At 56.9% G+C, this 20,502-nt stretch overlaps 1 protein-coding gene across 1 annotated transcript; it reads right to left on the bottom strand.

Moving 5' to 3' along the window:
- Positions 1 to 16,303: 16,303 nt before the first annotated feature.
- On the bottom strand, positions 16,304 to 19,378 carry ADIRF (adipogenesis regulatory factor). Its single transcript, XM_084903729.1, has 3 exons — positions 18,868 to 19,378; positions 17,428 to 17,490; positions 16,304 to 16,485 (listed from the first exon to the last, which is right to left on the bottom strand). The coding sequence occupies exons 1-3, from the start codon at positions 18,926 to 18,928 to the stop codon at positions 16,379 to 16,381; spliced, it is 231 nt and encodes a 76-aa protein (XP_084759855.1). The 5' UTR covers positions 18,929 to 19,378; the 3' UTR covers positions 16,304 to 16,378.
- Between the last annotated feature and the right edge of the window lie 1,124 nt (positions 19,379 to 20,502).

Genomic DNA, 20,502 nt, shown 5'->3' with positions numbered 1-20,502 from the left:
TCCTTCTTTAATAAATTTTTATTGTTCATATTATTACAAATGTTCTTCATTTTTTCCCCTCCATTGCTCTCCTCCACCAAGTTCCCACCCCACCCTCTGCCCTTTCCCCACCCCCCATTGTCCTCATCCATAGGTGCAGTTTTTGTTCAGTCTCTTCCCACACCCCCCACTCACCTTTTCCCCGAGAATCATCAGTCCACTCCCATTCCATACCTCTGATTCTATTATATTCACCAGTTAATATTGTATATCAAATTTTTTAATTCCCTTGGTTTTTATCAATGAAACTTGTTGATAGTTATGTATTTGTTGTTCATAATTTTTATCTTTATTTTCTTCCTTTTCCTAAAGAACCCCCTTCAGCAATTCATATACTTCTGGTTTGGTGGTGATGAACTCCTTTAGCTTTTTTTTATTAGTGAAGCTCTTTATCTGGCCTTCGATTCTGAGTGATAGCTTTGCTGGGTAGAGTAATTTTGGCTGTAGGTTCTTGCTATTCTTCACCTCGAATATTTCTTGCCATTCCCGTCTGGTCTGCATAGTTTCTGTTGAGAAATCAGCTGACAATCAGATGGGTGCTCCTTTATAAGTAACTACTTCTTTTCTCTTGCTGCTTTTAAGATTCTCTCTTTGTCTTTTGCTCTTGGAATTTTAATTATGATGTGTCTTGGTGTGGTCCTCTTTGGATTCCTTTTGTTTGGGGTTGTCTGCACTTCCTGGACTTGTAAGTCTAATTCTTTTACCAGGTGGGGGAAGTTTTTCTGTCACTATTTCATCCAGTATGTTTTCGGTATCTTGCTCTCTCTCTTCTTCTGGGACCCCCATAATTCTGATGTTGGTTCGTTTGAAGTTGTCCCAGAGGTTTCTTACATCATCTTCAACTTTCTGTATTCTCTTGTCTTCTTGCTTCTGTGGAAGAGTGTCTTCTGGCTCTTTATGTTCCAAATCTTTGACTTGATTCTTGCGATCTTCCATTCTGTTTTTAGGACTCTGTATAATATTTTTTATTTCAGACAATGTATTCTTTATTTCTAGTTGATCCCTTTTCATATCCTCATAGGTCTCATTTATTTTATTGGCCTTTTCTAGGAAATTCTTGAAAAACCTTATAACTCTATATCCAATCACTTCTTGTCCTCCATTTTTTTCGTTTTTGATCTGTTTCCTTGTCTCGGCATTTTCTCTGCTTCCCTGAGTTAGTAGGGTGGCTTTGTGTGCTAAGGTGTCCTATATGGTTTAGTGGGTCAACCTCCCAATTACCTGAGGTGGACACTCTTGGTGCACCCCTTTGTGGACTGTGTGTACAGCCTTGCTGTAGTTAAGTCTTGATTGTTGTTGGTATCACTGGGAGGAACTGACCTCCAGGCCAATTGGCTGTGAGGATCAGTTGTGTCTATGCCGGGAGACAGCCTTATTTGACTAGGAAAATTGCAAAAGCCTCTGTGCTCAGCTTGGGTGGGGCGGAGTTTCAGGGTGGAGCCTACAGCCTTGGCTTCCTGTCAGCCCCGCCCTATGAGGTTCCTGAGTCTCAGTGTTCCTCAGTGTCCTTTGGTACTCGCTGCAAGCACCTCTGAGAGAAAGGTGCCCTCAAGTTTTTCCCGCTACCAGACAGTCTAGTCTCTCCCCCAGTGAGCCCGGAACTGGGGTTCAGTGCAGTTGGGAGTGGGGTTGGAAGTGGGGTTCAGTGCAGTCCGGAGCTTTTGTCTCCTTCTCACTAGGGCAATCCAGTGGCACAGTCCACAGACCGTCCTCTGCGTGCATTCACGTGCACACCTCCAGAGCTCTGCCTTTCTCCGCTTGCCTGAGTTTCTGCCTTACATCCCAGATTCCCTCCGTGTGAGTCTGGGTCCCCAGGGTCTGGCCTGGAACTGGGGCTCAGCACAGTCCAGAGCTTTTGTCTCCTTCCCGCTAGGGAACGCCAGCCAGGCACTCAGCCGCCCCCTCTTCTCCGGCTCCGTCCTCTCCCCACGTGTGCACCATGTCTCTGTACCTTAGGCTTTTACAGCTCCTCTGATTTTCCTTCTGATTTTCTCTTTCCTTCTCGTTGTAGAATTTCCATTCAGTCAACTTTCCTGTAGTTCTGGATAATGTCCATTTTGTATTTTAGTTGTATTTTTCAAATTGTTGTGCGAGGCTGCAGTTAGACGTTTACTTATGCCGCCATCGTGGTTTCTCTGTGGGGAGACGTCTTCTGAAGAAAAGAACATAACACTGCTACTCTCACAGCTTCACAGATACACAGACGGGGGCAAAAGGAGGGTTCCGGCTACTCACATGGAAAAGAATGCAACAACAAATAATAATACAAGAATAGACCCTTGTGCTCACAACTGTAACCCGACTTTTGCCCCCGTGTATGATGGCCCTGTGGACTCGGGGGGCCGGGGGCCAGGGCCCTGGGGAACAAGCAGGCCCGATGACTCTGTTCTCTCCCAGTTACAGCCAAGTTCCAGAATGTTCTGCGCAGGGCATCCGGGCAATGCCGCCTCGGGTGGGGGGCTCCTCGGTCATGACTGGTGGGAACTGGCCAAGACCCAGAGGGACGTTCCCTGGGCCCGTCAGAGCCCCTGTCCTCTTTGCTCTGAGGTTGTCTGTGTCCCCACCCCGCAGGCTCCTCTTTGTGACCTTTCCCTCCAGGCCCCACCCTGAGATACCCTCAACAGTCCCTCTCCTCAGGAGCTTCCCGGCTCCTCACAGGCCCCTGTCAGGACCCAGCCACTCAGCAGACCTGAGCCCATGCCAGCCAGAGCCCGCCCACCACAGCCCGCAGCTGCTGCCCCACCACGTCCTCTCCCCGGGCTTACCGCACCTCCTGGTTCCATCACACCATGGCCCTATATCTCCGGGCAAGGCTGGGTCCAAAAATTCCCAATGCCACCAGGGGAAAGCAAGAATCCTTGAGAGGCAAGCTGCACAGGGCCAGGCCGAGTCCAGTGCTCCAGCTGAGACCACCGACCTGTTCTGGGAGCCCAGCCCGTGGCTCCCTGAGGGTGGACTTTCCAACTGGAGAGCAGGGAGCGGGCCTGGACCCTCCTGACCAGGGCTGGATTCCTGGCAACTCCCAGAGGAATAACATTACCTCCCAGACACCTAAAATTAACACCAAGTAAAACTGAATGTAAAGCAATTGAAAAAGAAAATTAAAAAGAAGCATTACCTGCCTAGAGGAGGCCGAGGATGGCTCAGGACGGAACCGCCCTACCTGGAATGGGCCTGGCCTGCTGGGCCCTGTGGAGGAAGGAACCCTGGAACACAGTCCTGAGTCAGAAGGTCAAGTTCAGCCCTGGGGCAGGGAGAACCAGGCATTGGCAGGAGCTAACTAATTCTCCGTGTGGAATTTGCTCAGCAACCCTTTGGCAAAAGACCAGTTGCCTACATCCAGTCTCGGAAGGCCAATTTTTCAAATAGCAGTGATCGGGGGGATTGTTTGTTTTCAGTACTTAAACACTTAGGGCCGTCTTATGTCCAAAGCATGACCATTTCTTGTGTGATCGAACTGGAGATGTCATGGATGTCCTGGTTCATGGTTGTCCATCCTGCCTACGCTTCTCCGGCTTCTGCTTCATGGATCTGAGCCCAGAGTATATTGCGAGCCCACATCTCCTGCACACACCGACCCTCCCAGTCACCGGGGAGCCAAGCCCAGCCCGAGAGACTTGGTATGTCAGTCACCAAAGGACTTGCCCAGCATGTCAGTACCCACACGTCAGTCAGGCTCCTGGTGAGAATCAGAGGGCACCTCGGAGAGGGACTGCTCACACGGGTGTGGACAGACTTAAGGGAAGGGATGTGGGAGGGCGAGGTGCCAGAGACCAGCAGCAGTGGGAGTCCTTACCTCCCTGGACCTGGGGCAGGGGAGGGGCTGCACAGACCCTGCGGAGAGCTGTGCATTTGGAGGGTCACAGGACAGAACTACAGCCACCAGCAGAGAGCGCGGCTACCGCCACACCCTGTCCAGCAAGGAGGGAGCAGGGTGTGCATCCCTCTCCTCCCCTCTCCAGCCTCCTACTGCTGTTTCCCCGTTCGCTGAGCCAGGGAGGCCGAGGCTGCGGGAGCCTGGGTAATGCAGTTCAAGAGGGAAGGTTTCCGGGGCTCAGCCACTGAGCCACGCGGCCGGGCCATCAGTGGGTCTTGTGTGCAATGATTATTTCTGTGGTATTTGCCTAGTGGTGATTCACTATTTCCCATTTCTTCTACATTAATTAGAATTCTGCAGTAAAAGTTGCCCCTTCTCCACATTTAACCCATTAGTTACTCATATCAGTTTGGATTCATTAATAGAGTATTTTATTCTATAGGTTAAAACACAATACTATCATTATTTATTTTGTGGCTCAAATCAATGCAGCTTGAGCCATTAGAAACCCCTTCAGTTTGTCTCCGGTGTTCTTTCAATAACCCCTCCCCCCCAATTTTTGCTGTATGTCTATCTATCAATCTATCTAATCTGCTTTAGCATTGCCTTACTTTCTGGCACTACAGGATGTTCCAGGCTAATCCTGTCTTTTCCCCACTCCAGCCCCACAGTCAACTACTTCTCCTTGGCGCTCTGGTTCCTTGTACTAGAGAATGCTATTAGAGATCAGGATTTGGGCGACAGCGACGCTCATTGATTCCATTGCTCCTCGGAACTTCCAGCAGATAGACCTGGGAAATTATATATATACTGTATGCTAACCCTTTCATATATATAGTGTCTATCAGTATTTATAACTAAAAACCATGAGTATGTGTTGATACCTCATATTCCAGTCCAACACCACTGGGTTCATTTTAGAGTTCCCATTCTTTATTTGTAATTTCTTTCTCCATAATTATAATCTACATTATATCTATTTATGCATTTAATTCTAGTATATACAGGAGTTACCCCACCTTATTCACAGTTTAGATTTCTATGGTTTCAGTTACCCATGGTCCTAAATATTAAATGAAAAATTCCAGGAAAAAAACAAAACAGTTCATAAGTTTTAAATTGTATGCTATTTGCCCTAACTGGTTTGGCTCAGTGGATAGTGTCAGACTGCGGCCTGAAGGGCTCCAGGTTCGATTCCAGTCAAGGGCATGGTTGCAATCACATCCCCAGTAGGAAGTGTGCAGGAGGCAGCTGATCTATGTTTCTTTCTTATCAATGTTTCTATCTCTCTCTCTCTTCCTCTCTGTAAAAAAAAAAAAAAAAAAAAAAAAAAAAAAAAAAAAAATCAATAAAATATATTTTAAAAATTGTATGCTGTTGTGCGTAGCATGATGAGATGTGGCACCATGCGTATCCATGAAGAGCACTGGTCCTGGCAATTAGAATGTGCCAAAGAGAAGCCATAGAGTCTAAGTGAAAAGGTGTTTGTGTAGGAAGGACATCGCACACTAGAGTTTAATGCTCCCTGCGGTTGCAGGCATCCAGGGGGCGGGCTCTTGGAGCACACCCTCCATGGATAAGGGGTAGTATAAATATTGGTTCAGAGCTGCTGACCCACAATCCTGTGAGAAACTCATTTCCTGTCTAAATTACAGGTTTATGTAGTTATTTTCTGCCTCTAGCCTTAGAGAATCCAGTCAATACAGTCATACACCACATATGACATTCCAGCAAATGACCGGCCACGTATGGTGATGGTCCCCAGACGGTAATGGAGCCGATGGATTCCTGTTGCCTAGTGACCTCACAGCCTCCTAACGTCACAAGGCAATCACCCACGTGTTTGGGGTGATGCGTGTAAACAAGCCTACCAGCCGCCAGGCCCATAGAGCTCAGCACTTTACAAAAAGAAAGGGCAGAGGCAGCAGCACCTGCTTTGCTGGCTTAGGGCAAACAGACAAACCATGTCTAGAGGGGACTCCGAGTCAAGTGGGGCTTGAAGACTATAAGCAGCCTAAAGCAAAAAACAATAATAATAATAATAATAATAATAATAATAATAAATTTTTTAAAAAGTACAGCGCATTCAAGCTTGTGGGTGCACAGCACCTGAAAATGGTAAGGAATGGCTGACGGTTCCTGTTCTCCGAGGCTGTCCTTTCCATCCCCATTTCAAGGCGCTCTGCCGGTGAGCCAGCTGGCGCAACCGCGGCGGCCTCTGGTGCTGATTGAATCTCTGATGTCGGTGCAGCCACAGTCGTGCAGCCTGCGCTGGCGACCGAGGGCCCTCCCCGGCCGCGCCCCCCCCCCCCCCCCCCCCCCCCCCCCCCCCCGGGCCGCGCCCTCGCCCGCCCGGCGGTGAAGGCCTGTGGACCCTTCCACTCCGGGTCTCTGCCCGCCGGCAGGGGGGGGCGGGGCACAGGAGAGCCCCCGAGGGGCTCCCCCTCCCGCTCTGCCCGCCGGGGGGGGGGGCACCCACAGGAGAGCCCCCGAGGGGCTCCCCCGCCCGCTCTGCCCGCCGGGGGGGGGGGGCACAGGAGAGCCCCCGAGGGGCTCCCCCGCCCGCTCTGCCCGCCGGGGGGGGGGGGGCACCCACAGGAGAGCCCCCGAGGGGCTCCCCCGCCCGCTCTGCCCGCCGGGAGGCGGGGCACAGGAGAGCCCCCGGAGGGCCCCCCGCGCTGAAAACACGCTGTTCGGAGTGTGGACACCGCGGGGCGCGGAGGAGCCACCAGTCTCCCCGGAGCCGGCGGGAAGCGCGAGGCGGGGCGGAGCCGCGTCTCCTCTGCGCCGCCGGGTCCCAGCGGCGGCCCGGCGGGGGGAGGCGGCGGGAGGAGCCCAGGCGTCGCCCCCTGGCGGCGGCGAGGAGGCAGCGGGGCCGGCTCCGCGCCCAGAGCCTCCGGCCGAGGAAGGCGCGGCCGGTGGGATCCCGGCACCGCCCCGATGGAGGAGGGAGGAGGGTGCGGCCGCGGTGAGGAAAGCGGCGCGAAGAGACGGAGCCACAGCCAGGCCGAGTCCCGCGGAGCCCACGGAGGAGCGAGCGGCACGCCCTGCCGCCCCGCCGGCCCATCGCGCAGGGTCCGCACTCAGTGCGCAGTGCGTCCCCCCTCCCCCCGCCCAGGGAGCCGCGGGGGGAGCCGGCGGGGGGGGAGGGCAGATGGGCCAAGAATAACCTTTGAGCCCCAGCCGGTTCGGCTCAGTGGATAGAGCCTCGACGTGCGGACTGAAGGGTCCCGGGTTCCATTCCGGTGGGGGTACAGGCCCGGGTGCGTGCAGGAGACAGCAGATCAGTTTCTCAGCATTGATGTTTCTCTCTCCCTCTCCTTCCTCTCTGAAATCAATAAAAATATATTTTAAAAAAGAATAATCTTTGATTACACTCTTGAAATAGGATGAATTCAAATTCTAAGCAAGGTGACAGGCAGAACTTTCTTTTTCATTAAAGAGCCAGCCCTATGTACACTTAGTGGTTATCTTGATGCTGGCCTTGAAAACAATGCTGTTCTGTCCAATTAAAAAAATGCACCTGGCATGGTGTTGAGATTGTGGGCATATCTGGTCTCTGGCCTGCAAGGTCAGACAGCTAGGTTTGTCTTCATCGTTCTTCAAACGGGCTAAAGCAAACTATTGATAGAAAGCAACATATCTAGGAAGAACAGCAGAAAATTCCAAACAACAATTTGTTACAGAATGGGGGTTTTCCTTCTCAGAACCTTTAAAAAGAACTACCTGCCCCTGAGCGGTGCAGTCATGTGGAGTCCGCCTGCGTGTGGTGCTCTTGCAGCTGCCCTGGCCAGATATTTCAATAAAATTCTTGCCTGCTTTTTTTAATAAATCATAAGCCTCCGGTGGTCTTATTTTGAACCCAGGGTACGACCCCCAACAACTCTCCCATTGGTTTTGCTGTGTCCATACGAACAAATTATTGTAAGTATAAAAAGGGGACTTCTGATTAAGGCAAGTAACACAAGCACTAATGGGCACCAGGGGGCGCTCTCCCAAGCCCACCTTCGTTGAACCCCAGCCACGGAACGGCCGGCGACCACAGGACAACCAGCCCCAGAGGCCGGAGGCCAGAGGCCGGAGGCTGAGCCGGATCGGCAGCCTCTGGCAGTCCTCCCGGCCCTTCCTCCCAGCGGAGGAGCGGATGCTGCAGCTCCGAAGGGGGCGGATGCAGTCCTGGAGCTGGAGCCTGACAGCGACCCTCCGGCGACCACGCCGCTCCCTCTTACATTACCGGGCACAGCACTTGCTGCAGCTGATCGATCGTGCTTCTTCCAAAGTTCCTGGGCAGATGGCCTTTCTGAGAAGAATCGGAGGCTCCGCACACGTACTCTCAGGCTTCTGCCCAGGGCCCGCCTGTGGTCGCTGCCTGGGGCCACGTGCCAGCACCAGGACCCCGGGCCACTCGGTCAAGTTCGGGTGGCTCCGAAGAGCAGCCCACTGCCGGGCTTTGCGCTCTCGGTCCCCAGCGCGGAACCGGGGAGATGACGGAGGCGATGCCACCCCAGGCGCCTCTGGCAGGACAGGCCCAGCCACCTGAGCTGTTACACACTGAGTTACCTCTGGAAAGCAGGACTTCCTTGGTGCCTGACCGCCTCCAACCTCTGACCCTCGCCCCGGGACGCCTCCTGCGGCGGCGGGGGAGGAGAGCGGCTAAGCTCCGGGACGGTCATGGGCCTGTGTGTAGATTAGGCTGTTTCAGTAGACGTGGAGCTGTTGGCAATAACCACATCTTTTAGTCGTTAGCACTAAGCAAAACTGTTTTTGCAAACGTACATTCTTTTGATGAGAATGAGCAACTCTGTCCAACAAATTTTAGTTGGGCTGGGAAACTGCAAAATATTTGAGAGGGAATTGATATTGATGGCAAAATAACATTTGCAGCTGTGCATTTGTTGTTACAGTTCCTTTTCGTAGAACCCTATTTTTGGCGATCTAAAAAAAAGCATTGTCAGGCTGTACTTTGTATTATGGTTCCCATGCTGTAAATGTTATTTTTGATGTTCTAAGACGCAGAATCCATCTTGTTGGGAAAAAAAAGAATCACATGAAAATGATTGCTTACTATGAATTGAATTCTAACGTAACATTTTTTTTCTTTTTTATTTGCTAATCACATTCCTCAGTCACTTTATTGGGGGGGGGGGGGAGGCAGGGCAGGAACACAGGATTTTTTCTTGTGATGGGAATTTTAGTTCTAAAAAAGACCAGTTATTAAGCAATTGGTATCTAGTTTTTTATTTTTTATTTTAAAAAAATCTTTATTGCTGAGAATATTACAGGTGTCCTCCCCTCCCCCTTTGACCCCTTTAACCAACTCCATCCGCCACCCCCAGGCCTTCACCATACTATTGTCTGTTTCCATATGTGATGCATATAAGATTTTTGGTTAACCTCTTCCCATAAGCCCCTCACCTCTTTCTCTGAGATTCCTCCTTCTGTTCCATGTTTCCATGCCTCTGATTTTATTTTATTCATCAGTTTATTTTGCTCATTAGATTTCTTGTTCATTTATTTTTATTTTAGATTCAATTGTTGATAGGTATATTGTTTGTATTCTCCTCCTCCTCCTCCCTGTCCTCCTCCTCCTCCTCCTCCTCCTCCTCCTCCTCCTCCTCCTCCTCCTCCTCCTCCTTCTTCTTCTTCTTCTTCTTCTTCTTCTTCTTCTTCTTCTTCTTCTTCAAGAATACCTTTAACATTTCATGTAATACTGTTTTGGTGGTGATGAACACCTTTAGCTTTTTCATGTCTGTGAAGTTCTTTATCTGACCTTCAATTCTAAATGATAGCTTTGCTGGGTAGAGTAATCTTGGTTGTAGGTCCTTGCTTTTAATCACTTTGACTATTTCTTGCCACTCCCTTCTGGCCTGCAAAGTTTCTGTTGAGAAATCAGCTGACAGTCATATAGGTGCTTCATTATAGATAACTAACTGCTTTTCTCTTGCTGCCTTTAAGATTCTCTCCTTGTCTTTAACCTTTGGCATTTTTAAAATATATATATTATTGATATTTTACAGAGAGGAGGAAGGGAGAGAGATAGAGAGCTAGAAACGTCGATGAGAGAGAAACATCAACCAGCTGCCTCTTGCACACCCCCTGCCGGGGATGTGCCCACAACCAATGTACATGCCCTTGACCGGAATCGAACTTGGGACCTTTCAGTCTACAGACCGACGCTCTACCACTGAGCCAAACCGGTTTCGGCTAACCTTTGGCATTTTAATTGTAATGTGCCTTGGTGTAGGCCTCTTTGGGACTCTCTGCACTTCCTGGATTTGTAAGTTTATTTCTTTCACCAGGTGGGGGAAGTTTTCTGGCTTTATTTCTTCAAATAGGTTTTCAATATCTTGCTGTTTCTCTTCACCTTCTGGTACCTCCATAATGCAAATGTTGGTATGCTTGAAGTTGTTCAAAGGTTCCATACACTATCTTCATATTTTTGGATTCTTTTTTCTTTTCCAGTTGGGTGTTTTTTGCTTCCTCATATTCCAAATCATTGATTTGATTCTCAGAATCCTCCACTCTACAGTTCAATCCCTGTAAATTATTCTATATTTCAGTTAGTGTATGCTTAATTTCTGACTGGTCCTTTTTTATGTCATTGACAATCTCACTATGATCCTTGAAAATCTCACTAAGTCCCTTAAAGCTCTCATTAAGTACTTTGAAGTTCTCACTAAGATCCTTAAGTAACATTATAAACATTGTTTTGAACTCTATATCCAGTAGTTTGCTTGCTTCCATTTCTTTCATTTGTGACCTGTTTCTTTGTCTCCGCATTTTGTCTGCTTCCCTGTGCTTGTTCTATATATTATGTAGAACTGCTATGTCTCCTGGGATTGGTAGAGTGGCCTTATGTATTAGGTTGTCTGGTAGCGCCCAGGGCTCAGCCTCCCCTATCACCTGAGCTGGGCATTCTAGGTGCACCCCTGTGAGGGCTGTGTACACAGTCTTGTTGTAGTGGAGACTTATTGCCACTGGGGGGAATTGACCTCCAGGCCAATAGGCTGTGAGGACCAGCTGCATCTACAATGGAAGAACTTCTATGTAGGAGACACCCCTATGGAGTAGGACTTGCTTTAGTGGGGCTTTGATGCTCACTGATTTTGCCCCCTGAGTGTGTCACTTGTGGATGTGTAGAGTTATAATCTGATATAGTCTGAAGCTGTCCACCGGGTGTACTGGCTCTGGGGCTTCCCAGGAGATAGAGAATCAGCCACTATCTAGGGCCACCCAGCAGGAGCTACAGAGAGATCTGCAGTTGGTTGTTACTTGTATTGGGCAAGAAAGTGCCCAGGTGAGGCCCAGCTGTGAAGCAAGGCAGGCTGGTGCTAGTGCTGGGTCTTGGGTCTTTTATTGATAGGTTTGGGGCACACTGATGCCAGCTGCTACCTGTTTGAGACATTTTAACAAAGTCTAAAGCCTGAGCCAGGACAGGCCATTCATATGGAAAAACTGCTGCAAACATCTTGGGTGGGACTGAAAATTGAATGGGGCAGGGTCTCAGGGAATCACCAGGATGGAGTGAACAGTAAAGCTCAGTTTGTCTCCATATGTCCCTGGATTCCACCAAAGCCACCACCCAGTGCTGGAGCTCAGAGGAAACAGACCATGTAAGTTTGTGCACAGGCCCTTTAAGAGGAACACCTGGGACTCCAGCAGCTTCCTTGTCACTCAGCCACAATCCCTACTGGTTTTTACAGCCCAAAGTTACAAGGACTTCCCTTCCCAGTTCTGGAACCTTGGGCTGGAGGTCTGGTGTGGAGCTAGGACCCCTTGCTTCTCATGGGAGGCTTTGGAGATATCCCTCCCAGGATATGTGGCCACATGTGGGTGTTGGACTAGCCTTTTCCATGCCTCCTTGCCTCCTACCAGTCTCAATGTGCTCTCTTCTTTACTTCTATAGTTGGTGGACTTCCATTCAGCCAGATTTCAGGTGGTTCTTAATGATAATTGTTCTGTATTTTAGTTTTAATTTTGATGTGGTTGTGGTAGGGGGTGAGTACCAGTTTTTACCTAAGCTGCCATCTTGATTCCTCATGTTTTTTTCTTAAAGACACTTAATATAGCATTAGGAAGACTGTAAAACACCAGAGTTATGGGATATGAGGGCAGACATCTGACTGGGCAGAACAGGAACTTACATCTCTCAGGAGTAAAATAGAAGAATAAAGGTAAAATAAGCCATTTTAGAAATGAAGGCTAAACTACAAGCAACCACAGTAAGTGCCTATGAATAGAGAGGGGGGAAAGGAAAGGAAAAGAATAAAATAGAAAAGAGGAAGGAAAGGAATCATATTAAAGAGATACACAATGTTTGGTAAAAGTGTCAGACGTGGAAACCAGGTAAAAGAGACTTCATAAAATAAAATAAAATAAAATAAAATAAAATAAAATAAAATAAAATAGACTGCATGCCTATAATTGGAGTTCCCAAAGAAGAAAGGCAAGCAATGGAATAGAGCAAATCATTTAAGGTAAAATTAATATATTTTATTGATTTTTCACAGAGAGGAAGAGAGAGGGATAGAGAGTTAGAAACATCGATGAGAGAGAATCATCGATCAGCTGCCCCCTGCACACCCCCCACTGGGGATGCGCCCGCAACCAAGACACATGCCCTTGACCGGAATCGAACCCAGGACCTTTCAGTCCGCAGGCCGACGCCCTATCCACTGAGCCAAACCGGTCCCGGCCATTTAAGGTAAAATTAAGAAGAGCTCATTGCTAGCTTGAGCTTCTGCACAGCTGTGTCAGAGGCATGCCCAGTTCATCATGGTGATCACAGATGTGAAGCTCGCTGTCTTCGCAACATGCTGGGGATGCGGCTCCTGGTTGACCAGTCGCCATGACATGCACTGACCACCAGGGCGTGGACACTCACACAGGAGCTGCCCTTGTGGTCAGTGCGCTCCCACAGGAGTGCTGCTCCGCTGGCTGACTGCGATGAGCGGCTCTCCCACGTGAGCCGGGGCCAATGGGCAGGAACCCGGGCTGCGATCAGCACCTCCTCCCCTCAGGCTCCTCCTCCTCAAACCCTGCCACCTCCTCTGGACACCCCCAGGCCACACAGCCCCACCGGCGCACGAATCCCATGCACCGGGCCTCTAGTATTACACTATTTGGTCTGCTATACGTTGATTTCTTCTTTGTGGTTGGCTACGTTTATTGGGCTGGGTTCCTGTGAAGCCCATCCTGTTTGCAGCTGGTTTCTCTCTGTCTATAACCCACTGGGAATCAGAGCTGAGAAGTCAAGTGGAACCAAAATGTGATGCTAGTGATTGTGTTTTGCCAGTTGGGGAACTGGACTTTGGAGAATTAAGAATTATTTGGGGGGATTGGTAATCAAAGAATCCATCATTGGAGACTTGACTGAGACCCCACAGGTATGGTGGCCACAGTGTTCTCTTTCTCAGCTGATCTGGGCTCAACTAGCTTCCTCAGCCTCCTGGAGGCAGGCCTGGGCTCCCACAGGCTCTCACGGGCTCCCTGGGCGCCTGCCCACTGTGTTCCAGACCTGGGGCAAAAGACAAGTGGGACCTGGACTCCTCCTCAGACTCCGCGTTGGGCGACACAGACACAGGCATTCGCATGGTGCATGGAGCGCCGGCTGCACGGGGTGGGGGCAGAGTGGAAGGGCTGCCCGGAGTGGCACCACTGTGAACCTGACAGTAGGTGAGCTCAGGCCATTCAGTAAGTGAGCCAAAGGAGCCGCGCCTGTGTTAGTTCAGCAGATGGTACCGGACACCAGTCCAGGCAGGGCGTGCTCCAGTCAGTAGAAGAGCCTTGCTTGCAGCCACATGGACAATCGTCACAGAGATGCACACAAGAAAGTGACTGTTTAGTATAACTGGAAAGGAAGCGTGGGCTGTGAGTGTATGTGGTCGACCATTCTGAGTGTGTGTGTGTGCGCGCGCGCGCGCGTGGGGGGGTGGGGGGGGTGGGGGGGCTGGGGGCAGACAGGGACCAGAGGGTGAAAGAGTAGGAGCCGCCCGGACAAGGGTAATTCAGAGGGAGAATGGAGAGCATTCCAGACCGAAAAACAAGCCAGCATGTGCAGCCCTGCGGCAGCAGGAGCGGCCTGGGACTGACAGGGAAGGCGGGCGGGGATTTTGTTTGCAGCAGGAAGCCTGGCACAGTGGCTCAGAGGAGGACACCGGTCCTCTCACCTGGCATGAGGCAGCTGCAAGATTGGTTCAGGGACTGAATAAAGGAAGCGGAACCCAGGTTCTTTCTGTAGTTCTGCTCTGTCCTAACCAGCAAGTTGGCGTTTCCTCGGGCTTGTTCCTCTGTGGTTACAAGTGGCTGCCACAGTTTGAAGCGTCATTTCCAGCCACGAAAATGCAGTGGAGCCCTGGCCAGGCTGGCGCAGTTGATCTGCGTATCCTCCCTGCGCGGAAGGGTCATGTTTGATTCCCAGTCAGGGCGCTCACCCAAGCTGCAGGTTGGGCTGCTTCTTCCGGTTTTGTTTCTTTTTTATTATGAAAAACCTTTCCCAGAAGTCCCCTGGCCCTCTAAAAAGCCGGATGAAGACAGATCGTTCAGCCAATTGGGACTTCTCCAGGAGTCACCAGAAAAGACGTGGGGGCCACAGGCTCAGCCCCCCCTTCCCCAACTGTCCTCTCCCGCCCCGGCTCCCCCCTCCCTCCTGCCCCCCCCCCCCCCAGACGCTGGGGGCAGCCCAGCCTGCCCAGGCGCCTGGGCGGGAGCGGCCAGCCGGTCCCTTCTGCAGACCAGGGGCTTTGGGGTGAGGGTGGGGCGCCTGGCCCGAGGGGAAGGGAGAGGCCCAGCAGGGCGTCACCTCAGGCTGCCCCGTCCAAGCTGCATCCGAGGAACGGCGTCCCCTCCTTTCCCAGACCCGAGGCCGGGGATGTGGGCGGCTCCTGCCCCCAGAGGGCGCGGGGGCGGGGGGGGGGGTGACGCGGCGGCAGGAGCCCCGCTGGGCGGCCCGGGCAGCCGCCGGCCTCACGCACGCGGGCACGTGCGGGGGGGGGGGGGCGCGGGCACGAGGGGGGGCGGGCCAAGGACCGGGGCGCAGGCGGCAGGCGCCGGGGGCCGCGCCCCGCGGAGGCACCGAGGTCCCAGGGCGGCTCCTCCCGCCGCAAACAAGTCCAGGGCGGGGCTCCCGGTCCCAGCCAGGCTGACTCACCGCCCCAGAATCCGGCACACACACACCCCGCGGGCGGCACACACACACCCCGGGAATCCGGCACAAACACCCCGCGGGCGGCACACACACAGCCCGAGAAGCCGGCACACCCCCCACCCCCCGTGGGGCGGGGCGGGGCTGGTGGGAGGCCCAGAAGCCCGGTCCTGGGACTGGGCGTGGTCGGCGAGCTCCAGAGCCCAGGTCTCCAAGGGGCACCGGGCCCAGGATGCCCCTTGCCCAGGGGTGCCCCATTCCCAGAATGCCCCATTCCCAGGGGTGCCCCATTCCCAGAATGCCCCATTCCCAGGATGCCCCTTGCCCAGGGGTGCCCCATTCCCAGAATGCCCCATTCCCAGGGGTGCCCCATTCCCAGGGGTGCCCCATTCCCAGGGGTGCCCCTTGCCCAGGATGCCCCGTGCCCAGGGGTGCCCCATTCCCAGGGGTGCCCCATTCCCAGAATGCCCCATTCCCAGGATGCCCCTTGCCCAGGGGTGCCCCATTCCCAGAATGCCCCATTCCCAGGGGTGCCCCATTCCCAGGGGTGCCCCATTCCCAGGGGTGCCCCTTGCCCAGGATGCCCCGTGCCCAGGGGTGCCCCATTCCCAGGGGTGCCCCATTCCCAGAATGCCCCATTCCCAGGGGTGCCCCATTCCCAGAATGCCCCATTCCCAGGATGCCCCTTGCCCAGGGGTGCCCCATTCCCAGAATGCCCCATTCCCAGGATGCCCCTTGCCCAGGGGTGCCCCATTCCCAGGGGTGCCCCATTCCCAGAATGCCCCATTCCCAGGGGTGCCCCATTCCCAGAATGCCCCATTCCCAGGATGCCCCTTGCCCAGGGGTGCCCCATTCCCAGAATGCCCCATTCCCAGGGGTGCCCCATTCCCAGAATGCCCCATTCCCAGGGGTGCCCCATTCCCAGAATGCCCCATTCCCAGGGGTGCCCCATTCCCAGAGGTGCCCCTTGCCCAGGGGTGCTCTGTGCCCAGGGGTGCCCCATTCCCAGGATTTCCCGTGCCCAGGGGTGCCCCGTGCCAGGCACTATGGGAGAGCAGTTCCCAGAGCTGAGCCCCCCCCCAGGACCTGGGGCCGAGTGTCCCCTCCTCAGGGGGCGGCTGCTGGGCTGAGCCTGCTGTGAGGAGCCTCGGGTGCCAGGACGGCAGCCCCGTGGGCACAGGGGCACAGGGGCCTGGTGTGGGCTCTGCCCAGGGCCGGGCGGAGGAAGGACTCGGGCACAGGGGCACAGGGGCCTGGTGTGGGCTCTGCCCAGGGCCGGGCGGAGGAAGGACGCGGACACAGGCTCGGGGCACGGCTTTAATGAGGCCTCATGCCGGGGCGCCGGAGCAGGGCTCGGGCGGAGGGGTGCCGGCCCCTTGTCACTTCAGGAGACCCATCTTCTTCCCGAAGCCGGAGAAGGCCTCTGAGGCCTGGCTGGCCGTCTTGTCCGCGGTCTCCTGGGTCGCTTTAGCCACCTGGTCCATGGCTGGGGGAGGAGAGGAGAGGGTGAGGCACGGGAACCGGGGAGGCAGGCCCCCTTCCAGGATGCATGTGGGCAGCGGGGCTTCCGAGGAGAGGGGTGCTGGGTCTGCGCACCCCCCGCCCTCCGCCCAGCCCGGCCCAGCCCCAGCCCCAGCCCCAGTCCGGCCCCAGCCCCACCCCCTGCCCTCAGCCCCAGCCCGGCCCAGCCCCGGCCCCAGCCCCAGCCCTAGCCGGGCACCAGCCCTTTCTGCCCACCCCCCTGCCCTCCGCCCAGCCCGGCCCAGCCCCACCCCCTGCCCTCCCCCCAGCCCGCCCCCCCAGTCCGGCCCCAGCCCCACCCCCTGCCCTCCGCCCAGCCCGGCCCAGCCCCAGCCCCAGCCCGCCCCCAGCCCCACCCCCTGCCCTCCGCCCAGTCCGGCCCAGCCCCACCCCCTGCCCTCAGCCCCAGCCCGGCCCAGCCCCGGCCCCAGCCCCAGCCCGGCCCCAGCCCTTTCTGCCCCACCCCCTGCCCTCAGCCCCAGCCCGGCCCAGCCCCAGCCGCAGCCCCAGCCCCAGCCCTAGCCCGGCCCCAGCCCTTTCTGCCCACCCCCCTGCCCTCCGCCCAGCCCGGCCCCAGCCCCACCCCCTGCCCTCAGCCCCAGCCCCGGCCCTAGCCCTTTCTGCCCACCCCCCTGCCCTCCGCCCGGCCCCAGCCCGGCCCCAGCCCGGCCCCAGCCCGGCCCCAGCCCGGCCCCGGCCCCACCCTCCTGCCCTCCGCCCAGCCCGGCCCCACCCTCCTGCCCTCCGCCCAGCCCGGCCCCAGTCCCAGCCCTTTCTGCCCAGCCTGCCCCCAGCCCTTTCTGCCCACCCTCCTGCCCTCCGCCCAGCCTGGCCCCAGCCCCAGTCCTTTCTGCCCACCCTCCTGCCCTCCGCCCAGCCTGGCCCCAGCCAGCCCCCAGCCCCAGACCTTTCTGCCCAGCCTCTGCTGCCTGATCCACCACTTGCTGGGCTGCTGCTCCCGTCACAGTCACTGAAACAGAGAGATGTAAGATGTACCTTTAGGCCCTGCTGAGGCCCATGGACCACAGGGACCCCCCCTGCCACCCCCCCCCCGCCATCTGTGCTCCGGAGTAGCCCGTCCTCCAGGCCCGAGGGACGGATGCCATCAAGGGAAGTAAAGCCCCTTGACCAAGGCCCCCAGCCCTGAGGCGGAGCGGCTTCCACGCCTCTGGGTGTTGTTTATTTATAACCCTGGCTCCTCCCGCTGGCCTGCTTCCCACCCAACCCAGGAGGCGCACAGGAAGGCGGGCGGGGCCGGGCGGGCGGGCTGGAGATGGCTCTGGGCTATGGCTGCTGGGCCTGGTCCAGGAAGAGCCCTGCCCCTGTAAGAGCCCCCAGATGCCCGGGCTCCCGCCCTGAGAGCATCGGGGTCTCTCCTTCCTCAGGGCCCTCCCCACCTCCTCTCTGTGCCTCCACCGAGGGGGCCCCGCTGACCGTGCCAGTGCTGCCCGGCCGGCAGCTGAGGCAGAGTGCAGCCGGAGGCAGAACCGCCGGCCAGGCCCCTTCTCTGACCAGAGCGGGGCCTGTGGGGCCTGCGGGGCCTGCGGGGCCTGCGGGGTCTATGGGGCCTGCGGGCCTGTGTGCCCAGCGCCTCTGCGGGCAGACGGCTGGCTCCGGCCTCCAGGGATCTGACTCCTCCTTGCTTCTGAACAGGACAGGGCTTGCCTTCCCACACCCCGGGTGTGTGTGACATAGCCAGGCCAAAGCAAGCCCTGCACCCCGCTTGCAGATAAGTGGGGTGCAGAGGAGGGCCCGCAGAAGGAGGCTCCCGGGCGCTGGTGGGAGCGGGTGGGTGAGCCGTGGTGAGACTGCAGGAGGGCCTGGAGCGGACGGAGCCGTCATCCCAGGGAAGATGAGCTGACACGGTGCCGGTCCCTCACAGGCCTCTCCCCGCCCCCTCCCTGGCTGTGACCTCAGCCAGAGCAGTCAATAGCTGAGGCAGAGCAACCAGGCTGGGACCTGCTCTGCTGGGGGGGGGGGGGGGGGGTCCTCCAGCTGAATATTGAAAAGAAAGGAAAACTTTCAGGGAGAGGAAAACTCAGAACAAAGCCCAGGGAGGTCGGTGCCACCATCCCATCGGGCTGTGTGCTGAGCGGGTGGCAGAGGCAGGCTCGGGTGGCAGTGCCCTCTCACCCGCCCCAAGGGCCCCGCGGGGCCTCCCCGTGGGCTCCAGCAATCCCCAAAGTGCAGCCCGGCTCCCGGCTGTCAGGGTGGGTGTCCTGCCAGGCCCGCTTCGCAGGGGAGGACGGGCTTGGAGCCTGAGCCCCCTACCAGCTTCCCCTCCTGGGCAGACCCTGCTCCGAGCACCCAGCCGCACCCGCCAACGCCCAGGCTGAGCGCCTCTCACCTGCCTCCTGGGCAGTCCCCTCCACCTGCTGCTTCAGGTCCTGCCAGCCCTTGCCGGCCATGGTGCGGTCTGCGCGGTCCTGGGTGGTGTGTGCGACGTTTGATCTAGCTAGCTGCTGCGACTGTGGTTTTTACAGGGAGCCGCGGGGCGGGCCACCCGCATTGGGAAGGGGGGAGGAGGGGGGGGCAGGGCGGTTCCCAGCGCACGAGCTGGAGGAGTGACCTGGCCCTGCTCCAGGCTCCACCGCCGGCGCAGCCCGGCCCGGCCAGGGGGGTAGAGGAGTCAGGACCTGCAGAGGGACGGGGCCGGAGAGGGTCTGAGGGCAGGAAGGGGGCGCACCCCCCACACCCAACGGCCTGCTCTCCCTCACGGCCAGAGGCTCCCGGGACCTGTGCGCGGGCCGCGCCAGGTCAGGATCACAAGAAGTTAACCCAGCAGCTGCTTTTAATGAGCACGTCCTGTGCCAGGCGCTGGGGGCCGCCTTCCAGCCGTTACAGCCCCGGGAAGCGGTGCCACCAGCTTACAGGAAGAGCGGAGGCGCTGAGCGGTGGAGAGTGAGTCACGCCCGCGCCCCGCGGGCCAGCGCGTGGGGACGCCAGAGCCTTCGAGCTGAGGGTCCAGGGGCCGCCCGTCCTGCCTGCATCGAAGGGCCAAGGGCGGCCCCACCCGCCTCAGCTCGCCCACGGGGAGCCTAGAGGGCACCGCTGCCCCCCCCCCCCCCGGAGTCTGGGGCATCCCGCCCTCTCCTGCCGCTGGTTCCTCCTCGCCAGGCCTGCCTGCTCCTCCCTGGAGTCTCCCCATCCTGAAGCTCTGGGCCCACCTACCGAGGCCCAGAGAGCCCAGGGGGCGGACAGGAGGGGCGGGAGGGGCAGTGCTGGCGTGAGGTGTGTGGAAGCAAGACACACACACCCGGCACTGCGCACTCGGCGGAAGGGTGATGGAGACCGGGTCAGCCCTAGCAGGAGGAGGGGCAGCTGAGGCAGGTGGGGGCGTGGGGGGGGAAGGCCTCAGGCAGGGCTGCCTGGCGGGGCACACAGCTCTGCGGGAACGCCTGAGGCAGACTGGGGGCTCTGGCCCCCATCCTGGTCAGGCCGCCCCCCAGCCTCTGAGGCAGCGGCAGCGGAGGCAGCGGCTCCGTGTCACTCCCCACCCCGGGGCAGGGCCTGTCACGGGGGACAGAGAGACAGTGGGAGGAAATGGGCCGAAGGGTGCGCAGACGCAGCGAGGGCCCTGGAAGAGGGCGGGCCCGGAGCTCTCTACCAGCGGGGCTCGGAGAGGGCGGCTGGCCCGGAGGAAGCGGGGCTCAGCGCCCCGCAGGCGGGCAGGCTGCCCCGGACGCGCAGGCCTCGGGCCGGCCCGGCGGGAAAGGCCCTGCGTGTGCGGGTGGAGCCGAAGCAGGCCACCTCCGCAGCGAGGCCGGCTCGTGGGGAGCACTGATCCCCGAGGCCAGGTCTAGCCCCTGCCCCAGGCGCCTGCGTGGCCAGCCCCTCCCTGCTCTGCAGCCCAGCAAGCTCCGCGCGGCCCGCCAGGCCCTGCGGCCTCCTCTGGGCCTGGCAGACCTGCTGAGTCATGTGCTGGGCGGCCTGGGAGCCAGGACCCTTGGAGACCCTCCCCTCTGCCCAGGGACCAGCAGCC

This window comes from Pipistrellus hanaki (assembly GCF_964339955.1).
Source record: "Pipistrellus hanaki genome assembly, chromosome: 14".
NCBI classification, from domain to species: Eukaryota; Metazoa; Chordata; class Mammalia; order Chiroptera; family Vespertilionidae; genus Pipistrellus; species Pipistrellus hanaki.
The sequence above is the reverse complement of the archived record's forward strand: the minus strand, read 5'-3'. Positions and strand labels throughout refer to the sequence as shown.